At 47.9% G+C, this 19,941-nt stretch overlaps 1 protein-coding gene across 1 annotated transcript in view; it reads right to left on the bottom strand.

Moving 5' to 3' along the window:
- The window catches only part of ttn.2 (titin, tandem duplicate 2), a gene marked incomplete at its 5' end in the record, with an annotated part of 181,936 nt that extends 163,499 nt beyond the window's left edge, over positions 1-18,437 (bottom strand). Inside the window, 22 exons of the mRNA XM_084545176.1 lie at positions 34-1,730; positions 1,828-1,996; positions 2,081-2,245; positions 2,338-2,570; positions 2,727-2,968; positions 3,423-3,650; positions 3,742-3,890; positions 3,974-4,116; positions 5,953-6,144; positions 6,232-6,295; positions 6,741-6,999; positions 7,186-7,245; positions 7,511-7,744; positions 8,220-8,336; positions 8,490-8,654; positions 9,204-9,377; positions 9,604-9,679; positions 9,766-9,980; positions 10,058-10,143; positions 10,465-10,752; positions 17,339-17,542; positions 18,347-18,437. Of these exons, the coding sequence (XP_084401302.1) occupies positions 34-1,730; positions 1,828-1,996; positions 2,081-2,245; positions 2,338-2,570; positions 2,727-2,968; positions 3,423-3,650; positions 3,742-3,890; positions 3,974-4,116; positions 5,953-6,144; positions 6,232-6,295; positions 6,741-6,999; positions 7,186-7,245; positions 7,511-7,744; positions 8,220-8,336; positions 8,490-8,654; positions 9,204-9,377; positions 9,604-9,679; positions 9,766-9,980; positions 10,058-10,143; positions 10,465-10,752; positions 17,339-17,542; positions 18,347-18,437 (5,251 nt within the window). The remainder of the gene's footprint in view (positions 1-33; positions 1,731-1,827; positions 1,997-2,080; positions 2,246-2,337; positions 2,571-2,726; positions 2,969-3,422; positions 3,651-3,741; positions 3,891-3,973; positions 4,117-5,952; positions 6,145-6,231; positions 6,296-6,740; positions 7,000-7,185; positions 7,246-7,510; positions 7,745-8,219; positions 8,337-8,489; positions 8,655-9,203; positions 9,378-9,603; positions 9,680-9,765; positions 9,981-10,057; positions 10,144-10,464; positions 10,753-17,338; positions 17,543-18,346) is intronic.
- Between the last annotated feature and the right edge of the window lie 1,504 nt (positions 18,438-19,941).

Below are 19,941 nucleotides of genomic sequence, written 5' to 3'. Positions count from 1 at the left end.
GGCCAATGAGTTCCTGAATTATAGGACCTATACCTTGCACCAGCAGGAAGGCGTGGCTAGAGGCCTCCCCAGCAACGTTCACAGCTTTGACCATGACGCTGGCAGAGTCTTCTGCTGTGACGTCTCCGATCACCAGCTCACAGACGTGGTCCTCTGGCCAGTACCAGTAGATCCGGTCTGTCTTCTCCAGCTGAATCCCGTTCTTGAACCACTGACACTCTGGTTCTGGTCTGCCGACGACTCTGACTCTGAAGCGAACCTCGTCCATCGGAGCAGTGGTCTTGCTTGTGATGCGTTCCAGGATCTTGGGTGCTTCCATGCTGGGGGAGAGCTGGACCCTCTCAGGTTTAATTGTGGGTATGGTGACTTGTCCTTGTTCCTCCAGTTTCTTTCTTTCAGCCTCTTCTTTCTCTTTCAAGTGATGGAGCAGCTCCTCCTTCGTCTTCTTCAGCAGGTCTTCATAGGACTCGTCCCTCCTGCGGGACTTGAACTCCACAGCGGAGATGGACTCGTAGAAACCTTCCTCTGTCCTGCGCTTGAACTTGCTCCTCAGCTCCTCTGTCTCCTCTGTGGTTTTCTCATGAACGATTCTCTGTGTCTTACGCAGCTTGACAACTTCTCTGTCCTGTGCGGTCTCGACAGGTCGGTCCACCTTGACGACATCGAATCCTATTCTGCCGGGCTCATGTGCAGCCTCGGCAGCCTTCGGTTCTGGAGCCCGACGCAGAACAGACCTAAAATCCTCCTTCTGTTGGATCTCCAGCTTCACAGTGTGCTCTGTTGTGCCCAGAGGATTGTCTGCAACCACCCTGACCTCTCCAGAGTCGTAGGACTTGATGTCGACAATCTCCAGATAGTAAATACCATCATAACGAAGTCTGTATCTCTTGCTTTTGCGGATGAGTTGTCCGTTCAGGTACCAGTTAACCTTTGGTGCTGGATAACCGGTCACTCTGCAGCGGAATCTGGCAATGTCGCCCTCCAGGACTCTGGCTGGTTCTGGAAGAAGGACGATATCAGGTTTTGTCTTTTCTGTTTCCTCGTCGGTGCTGACTCCTGCAGGTCCTCCTTCATGAGCCATGCGTTCGATGTCATCCATCCTGTACGTTCCCTTCCTTCCTTCAGGAAGTTGTGTTTCCTCAACAAGACCCTTCTCGTCCTTGACGATCAGGGTGGCCGAGGTCTGGTCGACTCCAAACTTGTTGGTCGCTCTGCAGGTGATGACGCCGCTGTCTCTGGCGTACGCGACTTCATAGTCAAGGCTGCAGTAACCAAATTCATTGACCATGCGCAGCCTGTTAGCAGCAGCCAGAGGTTTGCCGTCATGCAGCCACTCCACCACCATGGTGGGGTCGCCAATGGGAGTCAGTCTGCACTCAAAGTGAGCTGGACCGAACCGCTTCATTCTGATAGAGGTCAGCTTTTTCTTGAACTGTGGTTTCTGCTGCTTCTCTTTGTCGTAAAGGTCGCCCTCCTCCCACTGCTCCTGGCCATATCGCAGGTGAAGAGGCTCCAGCTCAGGTGCTGCAATCTCTTTGGCTTTGTAGGTTCCTTTGGTGATGATGAGTTTCCTCTCAGCTTGAGGGGCAGTGAAGTCCACCTCCACGTTGACTCTGCAGCGAGTGGTGTCTCTGCCGGCCTTGTTGATGGCTGTAGCGGTGTACCAGGCGCTGTCAGATCCGGCTGATGAGGGAATCTGGAATTTGGCTTCTCCTTTTGTGCCTTCAATTCTGAAATAAGCCACCAACCAAACAGATTGATCAACATATTCACTACACTAAACTAAATGTTAGAAACTGATTCATAACTGAAAGTAAAGATGCATACTTGATGTGTGGGTGCTTCTGTGGAGTGATAATGTCGCTGTTTTTCAGCCAGACGATGTCAGGCAGGGGGTTTCCAATGGCTTTGACGGCCAGTTCTACCAGAGTGCCCTGCTTCACTGTGATGTTCTTCAGCTTATTAGTAAACTGAGGACGTGCCAGGCTTTCACGAGCTATAGAAACAAAGATTTAATGATGTTTTCAAGCTGAACAAAAGTCTTCTCATCCTGAAAACTAAACCTGTGACGCCGACTTACCATCAACAGTAAGAGTTACAGAGACAGACGTCCGTCCAGCTCTGTTCTGAGCAACGACCGTCCACTCTCCAGAGTCCTGTGGCATGGCCGGGACGATGATCAGGGACTGAACACCGTCCTCTTTAATCACTATCTTGTGGGTGTAGTCGTTGACCACTTGTTGTCCTGAGATAAGAATAAAGAATAAATTTATTTTAAAGTAGCTGCAGCGACAGATTCAGATGAATTCTTAGAGCAAGTTGAACGTTTTCTCTCACCGTTGTGGAACCAGTATGTGTCGGGCATCGGTCTGCCAACGACCTTCAGGTCAAATCTGGCTGTCTGCCCCTCGGAGCATTTAATTGAAGAAGGCTTCATGACGAACACGGGTTTGTAGAGTCTTTCCAGCTGAGCCTCGTCAGTCTCATCGAGCCGACGGGCCGGAGAACGTCCAGGAGAACGGCTGGCAGAACGTCCAGGTGAGCGGCTCAGAGAACGAGGAGATGTGGACCTGAGAAAGTTGCAGCGTCGTCAGTATCAAGGTGATAATGAAAGCAACGAGGTCGGCAGAGTCAGTTATTTAGCCGTCAAATGAAATGGTCTGAAACATCTGGAGCTACAGCGGCTTTAACTCGTCGCTCTTTGTCCGTCAAACATGACCTCTTACCTGATCCTCTGCACCGCCGGCTGTGGTGTATACCTCTGAGGTGTTACAGCTCCAGACGGCTCCACGTAGAGCTTCCCAGAGCTGACGGCGTTTCCCTTCATGTTGGTGGCGAAGGCGGTGTACACGCCTTCATCCTCCGGTAGCACCACAGGCAGACGGAGGCTGGCGCGTCCGTCCTGGAGAACCTCCATCTGGTATCGATCTCCAGGCCTGATGCGCTGACCGTCTTTGTACCAGGCAATCTGACAGAGGACAGGAGATCATTATATACACCAATATAAAAGTTAAAAGGTTTCTAGTAGGGACGTCCTGATCAAGTTATTTAACCCTGATCTGATCCTAAACGTCCTAGAGTTGGTCTCCTGTGTCTTCCTAAAGTCTGTCCTTGTCTTCCTTGTCTTCTCCTAGAGTTGGTCTCCTGTAGCTTCCTAAAGTCTGTCCTTGTCTTCCTTGTCTTCTCCTAGAGTTGGTCTCCTGCAGCTTCCTAAAGTTTGTCCTTGTCTTCCTTGTCTTCTCCTAGAGTTGGTCTCCTGTGTCTTCCTTGCTGTCTGCCATGCTACATGGATTTGGTTTATGACAGACCTGAAATAAGTAACTACAAAAAAATCCGGATTGTCTGAAGCCTGATACCAGATCATTTAAAACTGGTTGGACATCCTTAGTCTAATCATCAACCCTCGCCTCGTGTCTCGGTACCTTCGGCAGTGGCCTTCCAGACATCTTGCAGTGAAACGTGACGCCCATTCCCTCCATGATCCTGTAGTTTTTCACCGGCGTGTCAAAGGCCGGCTGAACGGCCTCCTCCTCGGCTACAGTCACCACCAGCTCTCCATCCTCAACCACCAGCTCTCTGTAGGTGATCCTCATGATACGAAGCTCGATCTCCTGGATGATCCTCTCTTCAAACGCTGAAATGAGGAACTCCTGCAGAAGAAGAAGGAGGAGGAGGTTGAACATCAAACATGAACCCTGGAGACTTTTAATCACAGAGCTACAGATGTTTAGAGGAAAGTACCGTTTCTGAGACGAAGCTCATTGGGGTCGTCATCCTCCTCTGCTCCAACTCGTACTGAGTCACAACCACAGAGGGCTCCTGAACCACCGTTGTCGTCACTTCGGTTTTATACGTCACATCATGTTGTTTCATATATGCATCATATTCCTCTGTAAAAACACACAAACATTGTGAACCACTGAACCTTCCTCAACGCTTTAAAACGGTTTAAACTGAAGTGAACTGAGTTTACCTTCCTCCAGCAGGCCGGCGGAGGCCGATGCTTCTCCGTGAGGATTCTTGATGAAGACGGAGTATTCTCCAGCATCGTCAGCGAAGGTCATGGAGATCTCCAGTCTGCACTCTCCAGTCTCCCTCTTGTAGGCAACTTTATATCTGATGACAAACAAATACAACTACAGTCACAAGAACAGCAGAGACCTGAAGCTGAATCTGTTCATCCACACGGCTGTAGACGGTCAGCGTGGAAACCAAAGCACCAACTCAGTTCACTCCATGACTCCATGATTGAGACTAACACACTTCTGTTATCACCAAGTTCATTTAGGGCTGCAACAACTGACAAGATTAATAGTGACAGTTTTGGTTATTATTTGGTGGTAATGGTTAATTCTTTAAACTGAGACCCAGAAACCCAAAACCGCTATGAACAAGAATCTCAACCAGACAGCAGCGTCAGAATCTGAACGATCCCAGTGAGTGTCGATTGGTTGGTGGCCAGAGACTCCAGACCAGATGCTACTAATGGTGATGCTAATGGTGATGCTAATGTTGATGCTAATATTGATGCTAATGTTGATGTTACGGTGATGCTAATGGCGATGCTAATGTTGATGCTAATATTGATGCTAATGGTGATGTTATGGTGATGCTAATGGTGATGCTAATGGTGATGCTAATGTTGATGCTAATGTTGATGTTATGGTGATGCTAATGGTGATGCTAATGTTGATGCTAATATTGATGCTAATGGTGATGCTAATGGTGATGCTAATGGTGATGCTAATGGTGATACTATGGTGATGCTAATGGTGATGCTAATGGTGATGCTACGGTGATGCTAATGGTGATGCTAATGCTAATGTTGATGCTAATGTTGATGCTATAGTGATGCCAATGGTGATACTAATGTTGATGCTAATGGTGATGCTATGGCGATGCTAATATTGATGCTAATGGTGATGCTAATATTGATGCTAATGGTGATGCTAATGTTGATGCTATGGTGATGCTATGGTGATGCTAATGTTGATGCTAATGGTGATACTATGGTGATGCTATGGTGATGCTAATGGTGATGCTAACGACTAGCATCTTTTGCCAGATCACAATAGAGAGGCGAAGTCCCGCCCCCTCTACTTCCGGGTTATGGGACCTATCTTTCTAAAAAATATGAACGGCAGTCTATGGCGAAAGATAAATTATTTTCTGGTCCCGATCGACTTGTGCCTTGGATTATACATATGTTGTTTTTCAGAATAAAAAATGATTTTACATGTCAAGAATGTCACAGTTTGTCTCAAGATAGTTCAGTAAAACGCTATGGAAAATACGTAATTAAACGAACTACAAGTCCCGCATGCTGGCGCGTACAGAACCGACCAAAACTCCCTTGGTGTAACTACAGCTCTGGACATGACCCGATTTATAATGACTGTCACCTCGTTTGATGCTTCTGCCTTCGTCCTGGAAGAAGACGGTAAATCTCAACAAGGAGACAGCCATAGTTCTCTAGGGATCTCTAGAGAGATGTAGTTCACTAAGCGATCTCATACAAAACCTAATGTTGTTCAGCTTATTTACGTCAAATAATTTATCTCTTGACGTGAAAAATTATCTTTTAAATTCACACACATCATATGTGAAATTCATGCCACAATTCGATCGGGACCAAAAAATAATTATGATCTCTCCATAGACTGCCGTTCATATTTTTTCGAAAGATAGGTCCCATGACCCGGAAGTAGGGGGGCGGGACTTCGCCTCTCTATAATAGCTGACACAAGCCACTTCAGTTAATTCTTAGATGCCATTATGAGTTGACTAAAGTTAATGAAAGGACTGCAGCCCTGATTTTATTTTATTCTAATTATGTTCAGCTCATCTTCTACTGAAAGTGATGAACGGAGGCGTTTCATGTCTGACTGGTGCATCCCATCGTTAGCAGCCAAATGCTAACAGCTTGTACTGGTTAATGTTTTTAATGTGTACCTGTATCCAGTGGTGAGCGGTACGCCGCTCTTCTTCCATATGACGTGAGGTTTAGGGTTTCCTCCGACCTGACAGTCAAACACGACACTTCCTCCCTCCACCAGCTTCTGGACGCTGAGTTTCCTGATGAAGAAGGGAGCAGCGGATTCTCCTGCAGTCACCTCCTCCACCATCTGCTCCTTCATCTCAACACTGACGAGAAACAGTCGGTCAATGTCAGCAGCCGTGGAGACGTCACTGGATCGACGGTTACAGACACATCTGACTTCATCTACTCACGTTTTCGTTTGTGTGATCCCAACTTCAGCCACAGTCTCCTCTCTGCTCTCGATTTCCTCTGACACTGCAGGAAGTCAGAACTCTGTGAGTTTTTATGAAACCAACAACTTCTATCCTGAGAACACAGTGAAGCTAAAACAACCTGGATGACTGACACCTATGACCCAGCTTTCACTTATACATGACCTGAATGTTTGTCTCTCTGCATCATCTCCAAAAACTTGAAATCCCTTTTCCAAAAGGAGAAAATGTCTTCCTGTAATGTTTGGTCGTAAAGTAAAGCTAATGAGTCTAGGCTGGGTATAAAAAAAAAAAGATTTAAAAGATCTGATATCGATTCCTAGAAATCTGGTTTTGTTTTAGTCCACGTTTGATCCAGATCATGATAGACTGGATTTAAAAGGACAGACGCCACAAACCTAAGCCGTTCCTTCCAAACTGAAACGTCTCTAACTGAATCAATACTGAATCAGCCGCGACACCCGGCCCAGCTGTCCCACCACCGGTACCTTTGACGAGCAGGTAGCTGGAGGTGCTGACGGTTCCCGCCTCGCTGGTGGCCGTGCAGGTGAAGCGGCCGCTGTCTTCGGCGAACGCCTCGCGGATCACCAGCCGGGCAAATCCGTTCTCGTAGCTGATCTGGAAGTCGAAGGAGGCCTCGATCTTGTAGTCCTCCCTGAACCACATGATGACGGGGGTGGGGTGACCGCTGATCTGGCACTCCAGGGTCACCGACTCGCCCTCCGTCACCGTCAGGTTCTTCAGGCCCTGCAAGGAAACAAGAGAATCACGATGTTATGCTCATAGACACAGGATCCATTTAGGGTTTAACGTCCTCCAGACATCTCTACATTTCTTCATAAATATAACTCAGGACTAAGAGCTGAACTTTGTTCCAGAGCAGAGGTGGAGAGACAGACTGAGGTCAAACAGGAAGTGGACAGGAGTACTCACAGCTATCAGAGTGGGAGGAACCACGGGCTCCTGGGCTCTGGTGGGAACCGCCGCCGCCTCCTGAGGAAGAGAAGAAGAAGAAGTTAAACATCAGACAAAGTGTTTGTGAGCGTCTCTGTGAGGACTGAGGGTTAGGACAGATAAAACCCTGCAGACAGGACAGAGGAATGAAGGTCAACAGGTGAAGACAGGAAGAGGAAGAGGAGGAGGACGGTTCTTCATGAGGGAGATGAAGGGCGGCGTGTGATTGGCTGAGGAAGTGAAGATGAGGATGTGAAAGTCCACACGGGGGGGTTAAAGTAGGGGAGGTGAAGGGAGGACCAACCTGAGGCTCCCAGTCCTCAAACTCCTCCTCACTCACTGCATAAGCCCCGCCCTCAAACTGACTCAGGTATCTGACGTCTCTGAACGGCGGCGGGGGTGGCTCCGGTGGCGCTCGCACCTCCACCGAGCGGCGGGACGGACTGGGAGACTTGACGGGTTTGATGATCCTCCGGGGAGAGGACGACGAGGACAGCTCTTTGTGCAGCGTGGCGATGGCAGAGCCGGCGATGGACACCTGACCGGCCAACGAGAACATCAAGGTTAACCACGGACAGAGACACACAGCGTCCACGGTCTGCTGGGATTAGTGGGAGGCGGCGATGGAGCGGCGTCTTAGTGATGGTGGCAACAATGGAAGCATCAACGTTGACTCCAGAGCATGAAGAGAAAAACTGAAGCAGCAGCTTCTATCCTGACTGAGACGCTAGATTATTTCACACACAGACCAAACATTTCCATCCTGAGACAAACGTCTTCTTAAAGAGTTGTGAGCTCATTTAGTTCTAGCAGCTAATCACTGAACTGATCCTATGACATCATTTAGTCGCCATCAGTGGATCTGAGGTGAGATTAGTTGAAACCCGGTGGATCGGCCTCAGAGAGGAGCGGTGGTGTTTTAGGGTGACGGAGTGAACCGTGTGAGTTAAGATGTTAAGGATGGGATGGAGGGTCTGGGTCTGGGTCTGGGTCTGGGTCTGGCTTGGCCTTACCTCGTGGCCAGGTTCGTGTTTGGGAACAGAAACTTTAGAAACTGTGAAATGTGGAAGAGGAGACGGAGCAACGATGTCAGCGTCCACGTGGGAGGAGGTTTGGGTCTCTGTCTGAATCTGGAGTGACCAACACAGTGTGGAGGAGTTAAGAGAGCTGAGGTTAAGATCAGGACACAAACGGAATCAGTCAAGTCCTCCGACCTGAGTCACCCGGACCGCTCGCCGTTCGCCGACCGCAGCTTCGACAGGAAGAGGTTTTGTTGCAACGACTTGTTTCTCTGCAGTTGCTCGCTGCTTCATCTCCACCTCCTCCACCTCCTCCACCTCCTCCACCTCCGCACCGCCTTCCCCGTGCACCGGGAGGCGGACACGAGCGAGGTCGACGGCGGCCACCACCGTAGCCACCGCCTCGGCCTTTTTCTCCCCCCCCTCAGCCTGGAGACACAACAAGCAACAGGCCTGAAGGACGAAGACTCTGGAGAATGAAGCATGCAGTTTAATGAAGAAGGTGGAGGAGGAGGAGGAGGATAGAAGAAGAAGAAGAAGAAGGAGGAGGAGGAGGATAGAAGAAGAAGAAGAAGAAGAAGGAGAATAGAAGAAGAAGAAGAAGAAGAAGAAGGAGGATAGAAGAAGAAGAAGGCGGAGAAGAAGAAGAAGAAGGAGGAGGAGAAGAAGGAGGATAGAAGAAGAAGGAGAATAGAAGAAGGACAGAAGAAGAAGAAGGAGGAGGAGGATAGAAGAAGAAGAAGAAGGAGGAGGAGAAGGTCAGCAGTAAAGACACAGCAGGTCTGAGGTGGTTCTGGAGGACAGAGTCAGTCTGAACAGCTGACTGTGGAGGTGGACCTGAGCCTGGTAGCCGTGGCAACGCTCTTATCGTCCCGACGTATTCACAGTCCTCCAACAGTTCACTGAAGACTTTCTTTTAAAGAGCAGAACAAACACAATGTTTACATCCTGGCATCCAATCAGACTCTGCCCCCTCACCTCTCTGGTGGCGGCCACCTGCTGCTCCCAGTGTTTCTCCATGTGGAGCTGGGTGGCGCTGCTGATGCTGCTGACGCTGGTCATGCTGGTCATGCTGGTCATGCTGGTGTAGCCGCCCTCAGCCATGTACTCGCCCTGTTTCCAGGGAGGAAGAACCTCCGCTGAGGCAGAAACCTGCAGGAGAACAACGTTACTGAGGCTCTCACACCTTCCACCTGAGATACCTGCAACACAACATCTGCTGATGAACAGCCTCAGGAATCACAAACATCACACAACCCTTCCACTGTCATTGACCTGATTAACAGCTGTTTAACACAGAGATGAAATGATTCAGATCAGATGACATGATTCAGATCAGATGAAATGATTCAGATGTGTACGTGTACGACGTCCTCACCTGTTTCCTGGTCATGATGGGAGACTTGACGGGTCTGATGGGTGAGACGGACAGTCTGGATGAGGGGGAGACGGGTCTGTAGACCACAACACACAACGTTAAAACACAGAAACACCACGTCACCGATTCACCGATCGCCATCCGTCCTCGTGGAGCTCATACCTGACGGGCGCCGGCGTCGGCCCCTTCACGTGTCTGACAGGTGAAGGTGACTGCTGGCGTCCTCCCATAACCTTGGAAACCAGGGACGGTGGGGACTTGGAGGTCGGCTTCGGGGGAACCCTCGGAGGGGTTTTGTGAGCTAACTGCTGAGTCATCATTCCTCCTTCTGCATGCATCTCCATCATGGTGGTGGCCTGGAAGCTGGCCTCCACCTTCTAAAGGAGGACCACATTTAGACATCATCACTACAGAGACATCCTGCACATCTGAGGAGCATCTGAACATCACTCACCCGCTGCACTCTGGTCTGAGAAGAAGACGCCATCTGGGACGTGGACACGATAGTCTTGGTTTTTTTAGTCGGTACAGCTTCCTCACCTGCAGAGAGAACACACCTGGATGATTGACTGGACACTACAATAATAATTATCTGAATTAATACAGATACGACCTGAACAACCTGGAATCTGACTAACAGGACCCAACATGACTACATGTGACCAGGACCCAGATTATAGGGACAGAGAACAAGAACAAGAAGAACCATGTAAACATGAGGTCTGATGGTGATGTGTCATGATCAACCACTAGAGCGTCCAACAGTCCTTCGTTGTGACCCATGTGTACAAAACATGACAAGGTTGACCAGGAAACATAGAAATAACTAAATACTTTTATTCTTGTTGGACTGTCTCTCACCTTGGACCAGCAGCTCGGCGGTGGACGTGGCCCGTCCGCTGCTGTTGGTGGCCGTCACAGAATACGTCCCAGAATCCTCTGGGAAGGCCTCAGCGATCAGCAGACTGTACAGGTCTCCGTCCTGGAGGATCCTGAAGTCGGCCGAGCTCTGGATCTCGGCTCCCTCTCTGTAGAATTTCACCACAGGTGTCGGGATTCCTGTCACTCTGACGTCCAGCCTCACCTGGCCGCCCTGTCTCACCGTCAAGCTCTGCAGTCTCTGAAGGAAGTTTGGAGGCGCCGTCTCAGCTGCAAACACCAAGAATGAAACGTCAGCACTGATCCAACAAACAAGAAAAGATATCTAAACACTACAGACGTCCTGTCAGGGCTGATCCAGACATCAGATCAAGCTTCAGCAAAGAATCATCCTCAGTAGTTATTTGTTTTAGCTATGTACCTGCAACGCCAAACGTCAAAGAAGAAGAACTAAAACCCTGGTTCTAAACATGAAGGTAGTCCTCTGTTAGTCAGTAACTAATGTAATGTGGATGTGTGGTGAGGTGGTAGTAGTTGATCATCTAAACAGAATCCATGGAGTCCACTCAGTCAAAGGCTGCACCCAAACAACAACAACAAACACTGAACGTTTAAAAGAAGAGAAAAGTTTCCTGGAGACAGCGTCAAGGAGAAACATCTTCCAGAGAGGGTTAGGGAGTTTATGGCAGCGTTGGATGACCAGAACATTTCTGGAGTAGAGAACACAAGGTACCAGCTACCCTCTCCACACTACATTAACTTTGACTGAAAGATTTATTGGACTGAATCCAGTCCACTCTAGGAGAAGACAAGGAAGACAAGGACAGACTTTAGGAAGCTACAGGAGACCAACTCTAGGAGAAGACAAGGAAGACAAGGACAGACTTTAGGAAGCTACAGGAGACCAACTCTAGGAGAAGACAAGGACAGACTTTAGGAAGCTACAGGAGACCAACTCTAGGAGAAGACGAGGAAGACAAGGACAGACTTTAGGAAGCTACAGGAGACCAACTCTAGGAGAAGACAAGGAAGACAAGGACAGACTTTAGGAAGCTACAGGAGACCAACTCTAGGAGAAGACAAGGACAGACTTTAGGAAGCTACAGGAGACCAACTCTAGGAGAAGACGAGGAAGACAAGGACAGACTTTAGGAAGCTACAGGAGACCAACTCTAGGAGAAGACAAGGAAGACAAGGACAGACTTTAGGAAGACACAGGAGACCAACTCTAGGAGAAGACAAGGAAGACAAGGACAGACTTTAGGAAGCTACAGGAGACCAACTCTAGGAGAAGACAAGGACAGACTTTAGGAAGCTACAGGAGACCAACTCTAGGAGAAGACAAGGAAGACAAGGACAGACTTTAGGAAGCTACAGGAGACCAACTCTAGGAGAAGACAAGGAAGACAAGGACAGACTTTAGGAAGACACAGGAGACCAACTCTAGGAGAAGACAAGGAAGGCAAGGACAGACTTTAGGACGCTACAGGAGACCAACTCTAGGAGAAGACAAGGGAGACAAGGACAGACTTTAGGAAGCTACAGGAGACCAACTCCAGGAGAAGACAAGGAAGACAAGGACAGACTTTAGGAAGACACAGGAGACCAACTCTAGGAGAAGACAAGGGGAGACTTTAGGAAGACACAGGAGACCAACTCTAGGAGAAGACAAGGACAGACTTTAGGAAGCTACAGGAGACCAACTCTAGGAGAAGACAAGGAAGACAAGGACAGACTTTAGGAAGCTACAGGAGACCAACTCTAGGAGAAGACAAGGAAGACAAGGACAGACTTTAGGAAGCTACAGGAGACCAACTCTAGGAGAAGACAAGGGGAGACTTTAGGAAGACACAGGAGACCAACTCTAGGAGAAGACAAGGGGAGACTTTAGGAAGACACAGGAGACCAACTCTAGGAGAAGACAAGGGGAGACTTTAGGAAGCTACAGGAGACCAACTCTAGGACATTTAGGCTTTAAAACCAGACAGGAAGAGAATCTAGTTTAGTCTCTGCAGGATCAACATCTTAGATCATTTAAGACTTTATGTACAAGTAGATTCTCAATAATCACAGAGAAGGAAGAGGTTCTTGCAGTTCTCGGTTCTTGAAGATGTTTCTAATCTTGTCCCAGAAGATGCCTCATTTCAACATGACTGAACTATCTGTGGTCACTGAGCAGGAACATCCTGAGCATGGGGAGGTTTTATGTTTGTGTGTTGTCTTCAGATAAACTCATGTAATCAAGAACGATGTTAGGAAATGTGGTTGGTCCCAATGTGGGGACGATAACCTGTCTAGGAAGTACGCTGTCAAGATGTCTTTAAAACGCTCCATGACTCGTCAACATCAGCTCCATGACCCGTCAACATCAGCTCCATGACCCGTCAACATCAGCTCCAACATCAGCTCAATGACTCGTCAACATCAGCTCCACGACTCGTCAACATCAGCTCCATGACCCGTCAACATCAGCTCCACTACTCATCAACATCAGCTCCATGACTCGTCAACATCAGCTCCACTACTCATCAACATCAGCTCCACGACTCGTCAACATCAGCTCCACTACTCATCAACATCAGCTCCATGACTCGTCAACATCAGCTCCACTACTCATCAACATCAGCTCAATGACTCGTCAACATCAGCTCCACGACTCGTCAACATCAGCTCCATGACCCGTCAACATCAGCTCCAACATCAGCTCAATGACTCGTCAACATCAGCTCCACGACTCGTCAACATCAGCTCCACTACTCATCAACATCAGCTCCATGACTCGTCAACATCAGCTCCACTACTCATCAACATCAGCTCCACGACTCGTCAACATCAGCTCCACTACTCATCAACATCAGCTCCATGACTCGTCAACATCAGCTCCACTACTCATCAACATCAGCTCAATGACTCGTCAACATCAGCTCCACTACTCATCAACATCAGCTCCAACATCAGCTCAATGACTCGTCAACATCAGCTCCACGACTCGTCAACATCAGCTCCACTACTCGTCAACATCAGCTCCATGACTCGTCAACATCAGCTCCACTACTCATCAACATCAGCTCAATGACTCGTCAACATCAGCTCCACTACTCATCAACATCAGCTCCAACATCAGCTCAATGACTCGTCAACATCAGCTCAATGATTCATCAACATCAGCTCCACGACTCGTCAACATCAGCTCCACGACTCGTCAACATCAGCTCCACGACTCGTCAACATCAGCTCCACTACTCGTCAACATCAGCTCCATGACTCGTCAACATCAGCTCCACTACTCTTCAACATCAGCTCCACGACTCGTCAACATCAGCTCCACGACTCGTCAACATCAGCTCCACGACTCGTCAACATCAGCTCCACGACTCGTCAACATCAGCTCCACTACTCGTCAACATCAGCTCCATGACTCGTCAACATCAGCTCCATGACTCGTCAACATCAGCTCCACTACTCTTCAACATCAGCTCCACGACTCATCAACATCAGCTCCATGACTCGTCAACATCAGCTCCACTACTCATCAACATCAGCTCCAACATCAGCTCAATGACTCGTCAACATCAGCTCCACGACTCGTCAACATCAGCTCCACTACTCGTCAACATCAGCTCCACGACTCGTCAACATCAGCTCCACGACTCGTCAACATCAGCTCCACTACTCGTCAACATCAGCTCCATGACTCGTCAACATCAGCTCCACTACTCTTCAACATCAGCTCCACGACTCGTCAACATCAGCTCCACGACTCGTCAACATCAGCTCCACTACTCGTCAACATCAGCTCCATGACTCGTCAACATCAGCTCCACTACTCTTCAACATCAGCTCCACGACTCGTCAACATCAGCTCCACGACTCGTCAACATCAGCTCCACTACTCGTCAACATCAGCTCCATGACTCGTCAACATCAGCTCCACTACTCTTCAACATCAGCTCCACGACTCGTCAACATCAGCTCCACGACTCGTCAACATCAGCTCCACGACTCGTCAACATCAGCTCCACTACTCGTCAACATCAGCTCCACTACTCGTCAACATCAGCTCCATGACTCGTCAACATCAGCTCCACTACTCTTCAACATCAGCTCCACGACTCATCAACATCAGCTCCATGACTCGTCAACATCAGCTCCACTACTCATCAACATCAGCTCCAACATCAACTCAATGACTCGTCAACATCAGCTCCACGACTCGTCAACATCAGCTCCACTACTCGTCAACATCAGCTCAATGACTCGTCAACATCAGCTCCACGACTCGTCAACATCAGCTCCACTACTCATCAACATCAGCTCCAACATCAGCTCAATGACTCGTCAACATCAGCTCCACGACTCGTCAACATCAACTCCACTACTCGTCAACATCAGCTCCATGACTCATCAACATCAGCTCAATGATTCATCAACATCAGCTCCACGACTCGTCAACATCAGCTCCACGACTCGTCAACATCAGCTCCATGACTCGTCAACATCAGCTCCACTACTCGTCAACATCAGCTCCATGACTCGTCAACATCAGCTCCATGACTCGTCAACATCAGCTCCACTACTCTTCAACATCAGCTCCACGACTCGTCAACATCAGCTCCACGACTCGTCAACATCAGCTCCACGACTCGTCAACATCAGCTCAACGACTCATTAACATCAGCTCAATGACTCATTAACATCAGCTCCAACATCAGCTCCATGACTCATCAACATCAGCTCCATGACTCGTCAACATCAGCTCCATGACTCGTCAACATCAGCTCCACGACTCATTAACATCAGCTCCACGACTCGTCAACATCAGCTCCACGACTCATTAACATCAGCTCCATGACTCATTAACATCAGCTCCATGACTCGTCAACATCAGCTCCATGACTCGTCAACATCAGCTCAATGACTCATCAACATCAGCTCCATGACTCGTCAACATCAGCTCCATGACTCGTCAACATCAGCTCAATGACTCATCAACATCAGCTCCATGACTCATTAACATCAGCTCCAACATCAGCTCCATGACTCATCAACATCAGCTCCATGACTCGTCAACATCAGCTCCATGACTCGTCAACATCAGCTCCATGACTCGTCAACATCAGCTCCAACATCAGCTCCATGACTCGTCAACATCAGCTCCATGACTCGTCAACATCAGCTCCATGACTCGTCAACATCAGCTCCATGACCTCCATGACTCATCAACATCAGCTCCATGACTCATCAACATCAGCTCCAGTTCTGACGAATCACAGCCTGATGAACTCCTCTTCATCACCTCACTGACATGTTCTAGTGACTGGTCCATCTGGTCATAAACGACTGATGCCTCTTAAGGAAAGTTATGCTGCAGCAGCTGCGTCTATATCGGTTTTATTACTGGATTAAGTGACAGGCCACGCCCCCCCACCCCCAGCTGACGGTAAATATAGACTGAGCCACAAGAAGAACCAGAAACTTTCCTTTTATCAGAAAAGGGTTACAGTTTTAATCACTTACAGTCAATAAAGTCTACTAATGTTAAGGTCTACCTGTATTGAGGTCTACCTGTGTGGAGGTCTACCTGTATTGAGGTCTACCTGTGCTGAGGTCTACCTGTATTGAGGTCTACCTGTGTTGAGGTCTACCTATAGTGAGGTCTACCTGTGCGGAGGCCTACCTGTTCTGAGGTCTACCTGTGTGGAGGTCTACCTGTGCTGAGGTCTACCTGTATTGAGGTCTACCTGTATTGAGGTCTACCTGTGTGGAGGTCTACCTGTATTGAGGTCTACCTGTGTGAAGGTCTACCTGTGCGGAGGCCTACCTGTTCTGAGGTCTACCTGTGTGGAGGTCTACCTGTATTGAGGTCTACCTGTGCTGAGGTCTACCTGTATTGAGGTCTACCTGTATTGAGGTCTACCTGTGTGGAGGTCTACCTGTATTGAGGTCTACCTGTGCTGAGGTCTACCTGTATGGAGGTCTACCTGTATTGAGGCCTACCTGTGTGGAGGTCTACCTGTATTGAGGTCTACCTGTGTTGAGGTCTACCAGTATTGAGGTCTACCTATGTTGAGGTCTACCTGTATTGAGGTCTTCCTGTGTTAAGCTCTACCAGTATTGAGATCTACCTGTATGGAGGTCTACCTGTGTTGAGGTCTACCTGTGTTAAGCTCTACCAGTATTGAGATCTACCTGTGCTGAGGTCTACCTGTGTTGAGATCTACCAGTATTGCGGTCTACCTGTGTTGAGGTCTACCTGTGTTAAGCTCTACCTGTATTGAGGTCTTCCTTTGTTAAGCTCTACCAGTATTAGGGTCTACCTGTGCTGAGGTCTACCTGTGCAGAGGTCTACCTGTGCGGAGGTCTACCTGTGCAGAGGTCTACCTGTGCAGAGGTCTACCTGTGCTGAGGTCTACCTGTGCAGAGGTCTACCTGTGCGGAGGTCTACCTATGTTGAGGTCTACCTGTGCAGAGGTCTACCTGTGCGGAGGTCTACCAGTATGGAGGTCTACCTGTATTGAGGTCTACCTATGTTGAGGTCTACCAGTATTGAGGTCTACCTGTGTTGAGGTCTACCTGTGTTGAGGTCTACCTATGTTGAGGTCTACCAGTATGAGGTCTACCAGTATTGAGGTCTACCTGTGCGGAGGTCTACCTATATTGAGGTCTACCAGTATTGAGGTCTACCAGTATGGAGGTCTACCTGTATTGAGGTCTACCTGTATTGAGGTCTACCTATGTTGAGGTCTACCAGTATGGAGGTCTACCTGTGCGGAGGTCTACCTGTGCAGAGGTCTACCTGTGTGGAGGTCTACCTGTGTTGAGGTCTACCTGTGCGGAGGTCTACCTGTGCCCTCACCTGTAACGAGGAGTTCAGCGGTGCTCGTGGCTTGTCCAGCGCCGTTGGTGGCTCTGACAGAAAATCTTCCGCTGTGTGCGGCGGTCACAGCAGGGATCCTCAGAACAGCGCGGCCGTCGCTGAACGAGATCTGAACGCCGGGCAAAGCGGCAGCAGAAAGAACCTGGCCATCACGGAACCAGCTCACCTCAGGAACTGGAGAACCTGCACAGGAGAACCAGACTGTTGGTGAATTGAAGGAAAGCTCCTAATCTTAGCTTAGCTTAGCACAAAGTCTGAAACCCAGGGAAACTGCTACGCCAAATAAAACATCCACACAATAAGTAGAGTTATGCTATTAATTACTGCTATTCTCGTTACTGGGTTTGCAGGCAGATATATTAGCACTATTAGCAAACTATTAGCACTATTAGCAAACTATTAGCACTATTAGCACTATTAGCACTATTAGCACTATTAGCAAACTATTAGCACTATTAGCACTATTAACACTATTAGCAAACTATTAGCACTATTAGCACTATTAGCAAACTATTAGCACTATTAGCACTATTAGCAAACTATTAGCACTATTAGCACTATTAGCAAACTATTAGCACCTGTGGCTGCTGTTGAACTCCAACGTTAACTGTTGTAACAAGCACAATGAATGTCTAAACAAGGGGATTTCTGTCTATTGAATGGAGCTAGGCTAGTAGCTTAGCCTCCCCATTACCATGCTAAGCTTTTTATGCTAAGCTACGCTAACACATAGCATTTTCAGGTTCCAGATGATGTGTTCAGGTTCCGTATGATTGGTACAAAATCATCCATGAAATGTTCATAAATGAAAGAATCACTTTCTCCATGAAGCTGCTGGAAACTACATTTACTCCAGACGCTCTTCCTTTGTTTAACTTGTACTTGAATTTACTGGTCGTGTTTTTATGTCTGTTGATTTTCTTTATGGCGTAGCCACTCCATTTACAATAAATGAGATGTAACGTTAAAGCCTTCAGGTTTCCTTACCACTAACTTGAGCCTCGAACGTCGCAGCACTACCCTCTAGTGCCACGACGCTCTGCAGCGGCTGAATGAACGTCGGCGCCTGTGTTGACATGTTGATCGGCACCCTGCAGACACAAACACATCATCAACACATCATCCCACATCATCAGCACATCATCAACACATCATCAACACATTACAGCTGAAACGGTAAAGGAGTTATAATCTAAAACCGTTCATGAACGTGTTGAATCAAATGTCTGACCAGACTCTTTATTGTTCATTAGATCAGACTTCTCAGAGGATCTAAATGACTGCAGCAGACACAACATAATCACAGATATGTTTTAGGAATGAAGTGTCATCCAGGAAGAGCTCAAAGAAAACCACATGATAAACGTGTTGGTGTAATGAGTGTCGCTGCCACAAGGGGGAGACAGACGCTCCAGGCTGCAGCTTTAAATGACCAGGATCAACTTAAGGGATCAACTAAAGGGATCAACTGTCTCTGAAGCTCATGATGAAACATCTGAACATCAACCTGCTCTGTTCTAAATATCTAAAGAACTCTCTCTCATTATATCTGAAATGATTTCTTATCTTTTTTTATTTTTTCACAAACAAATAATCTCATCAGATGCTGAAATTAAAACCAGTAATATTATGATCACTACCTACTCTAAACTGTCTCCTTTAGATTCCCTGTACTTCTCTAATATTTAACTTATATATTCACATATATTTTTATTTATTTTGACTCATTTTTAACTGTAAAGTCTTTTAATGCTGTCGTGTCTTTAAATCTTTGTTTCTCTGAGCTCAGATTAACATGAACACTGTGTTTTCTAGTAAAGAATAAAGAGACTTCAGATTAAACCTGAACAGTTTCTCCAACACTGACTCTAACTAACCAAACGTCCAATCAAGGAACAAGCAGCTGTTAAACACAACTAGTTAATACAACGATCTGTATGAGTCATGAGGTTAAAGGTGAGAGGATCCTTTAAAGTCTCCTGGTTGATGGTCAGTATGTGCAGCACAGAGGATCCAGTCTGATCTCAGACTCACGATGCAACAAGTTAAACACTAAGAAAAAATAAAAACTAAAATTAAACAGACGAGCGTTAAGAGGCTGCTGTCAACTAGAAGATAACGACATTCAACCACGTAAGAGGCCGTGGTGAGCCATCGTCCCAGGACAGAGGCTGCAGACGTCCCGCTGGGTTGAGCTGACCTGCTGACAGCGACACTCCTCGGGGTTTATTTTAGGAGCGTGTCCCTGGAGGAGGTCCAGGCTCCAGCGGGTCTGGATGATAAACCGGCTCAGAGCTGATTACAGCACCTGTCGCTCTCAGGTTTCAGTCTGATGAGAATCATTCGTTCACAGATGGGTTCAGATGTTCATGAGTTCATGATCCTTCAACCACCACAGCTGCTCTGAACCAACAGGGCCTCCCTCCACCTCCTGACGGGGCGCTACAGCTCCTCTAACGTCAAACAGTCATCGTCATGGTGATGAATCTGCTGCTTATTCATTTTATTTGTTCTAATCTTCCTTCTACCACAGACGTCACATCAGCAGAACGTTCTCATGAACCTCTTTGGATTCGTTCTGT

The sequence above is a fragment of the Chelon labrosus genome, assembly GCF_963514085.1.
Source record: "Chelon labrosus genome assembly, chromosome: 5".
NCBI lineage: Eukaryota > Metazoa > Chordata > Actinopteri > Mugiliformes > Mugilidae > Chelon > Chelon labrosus.
This window is presented reverse-complemented; position numbering and strand designations above follow the sequence as displayed.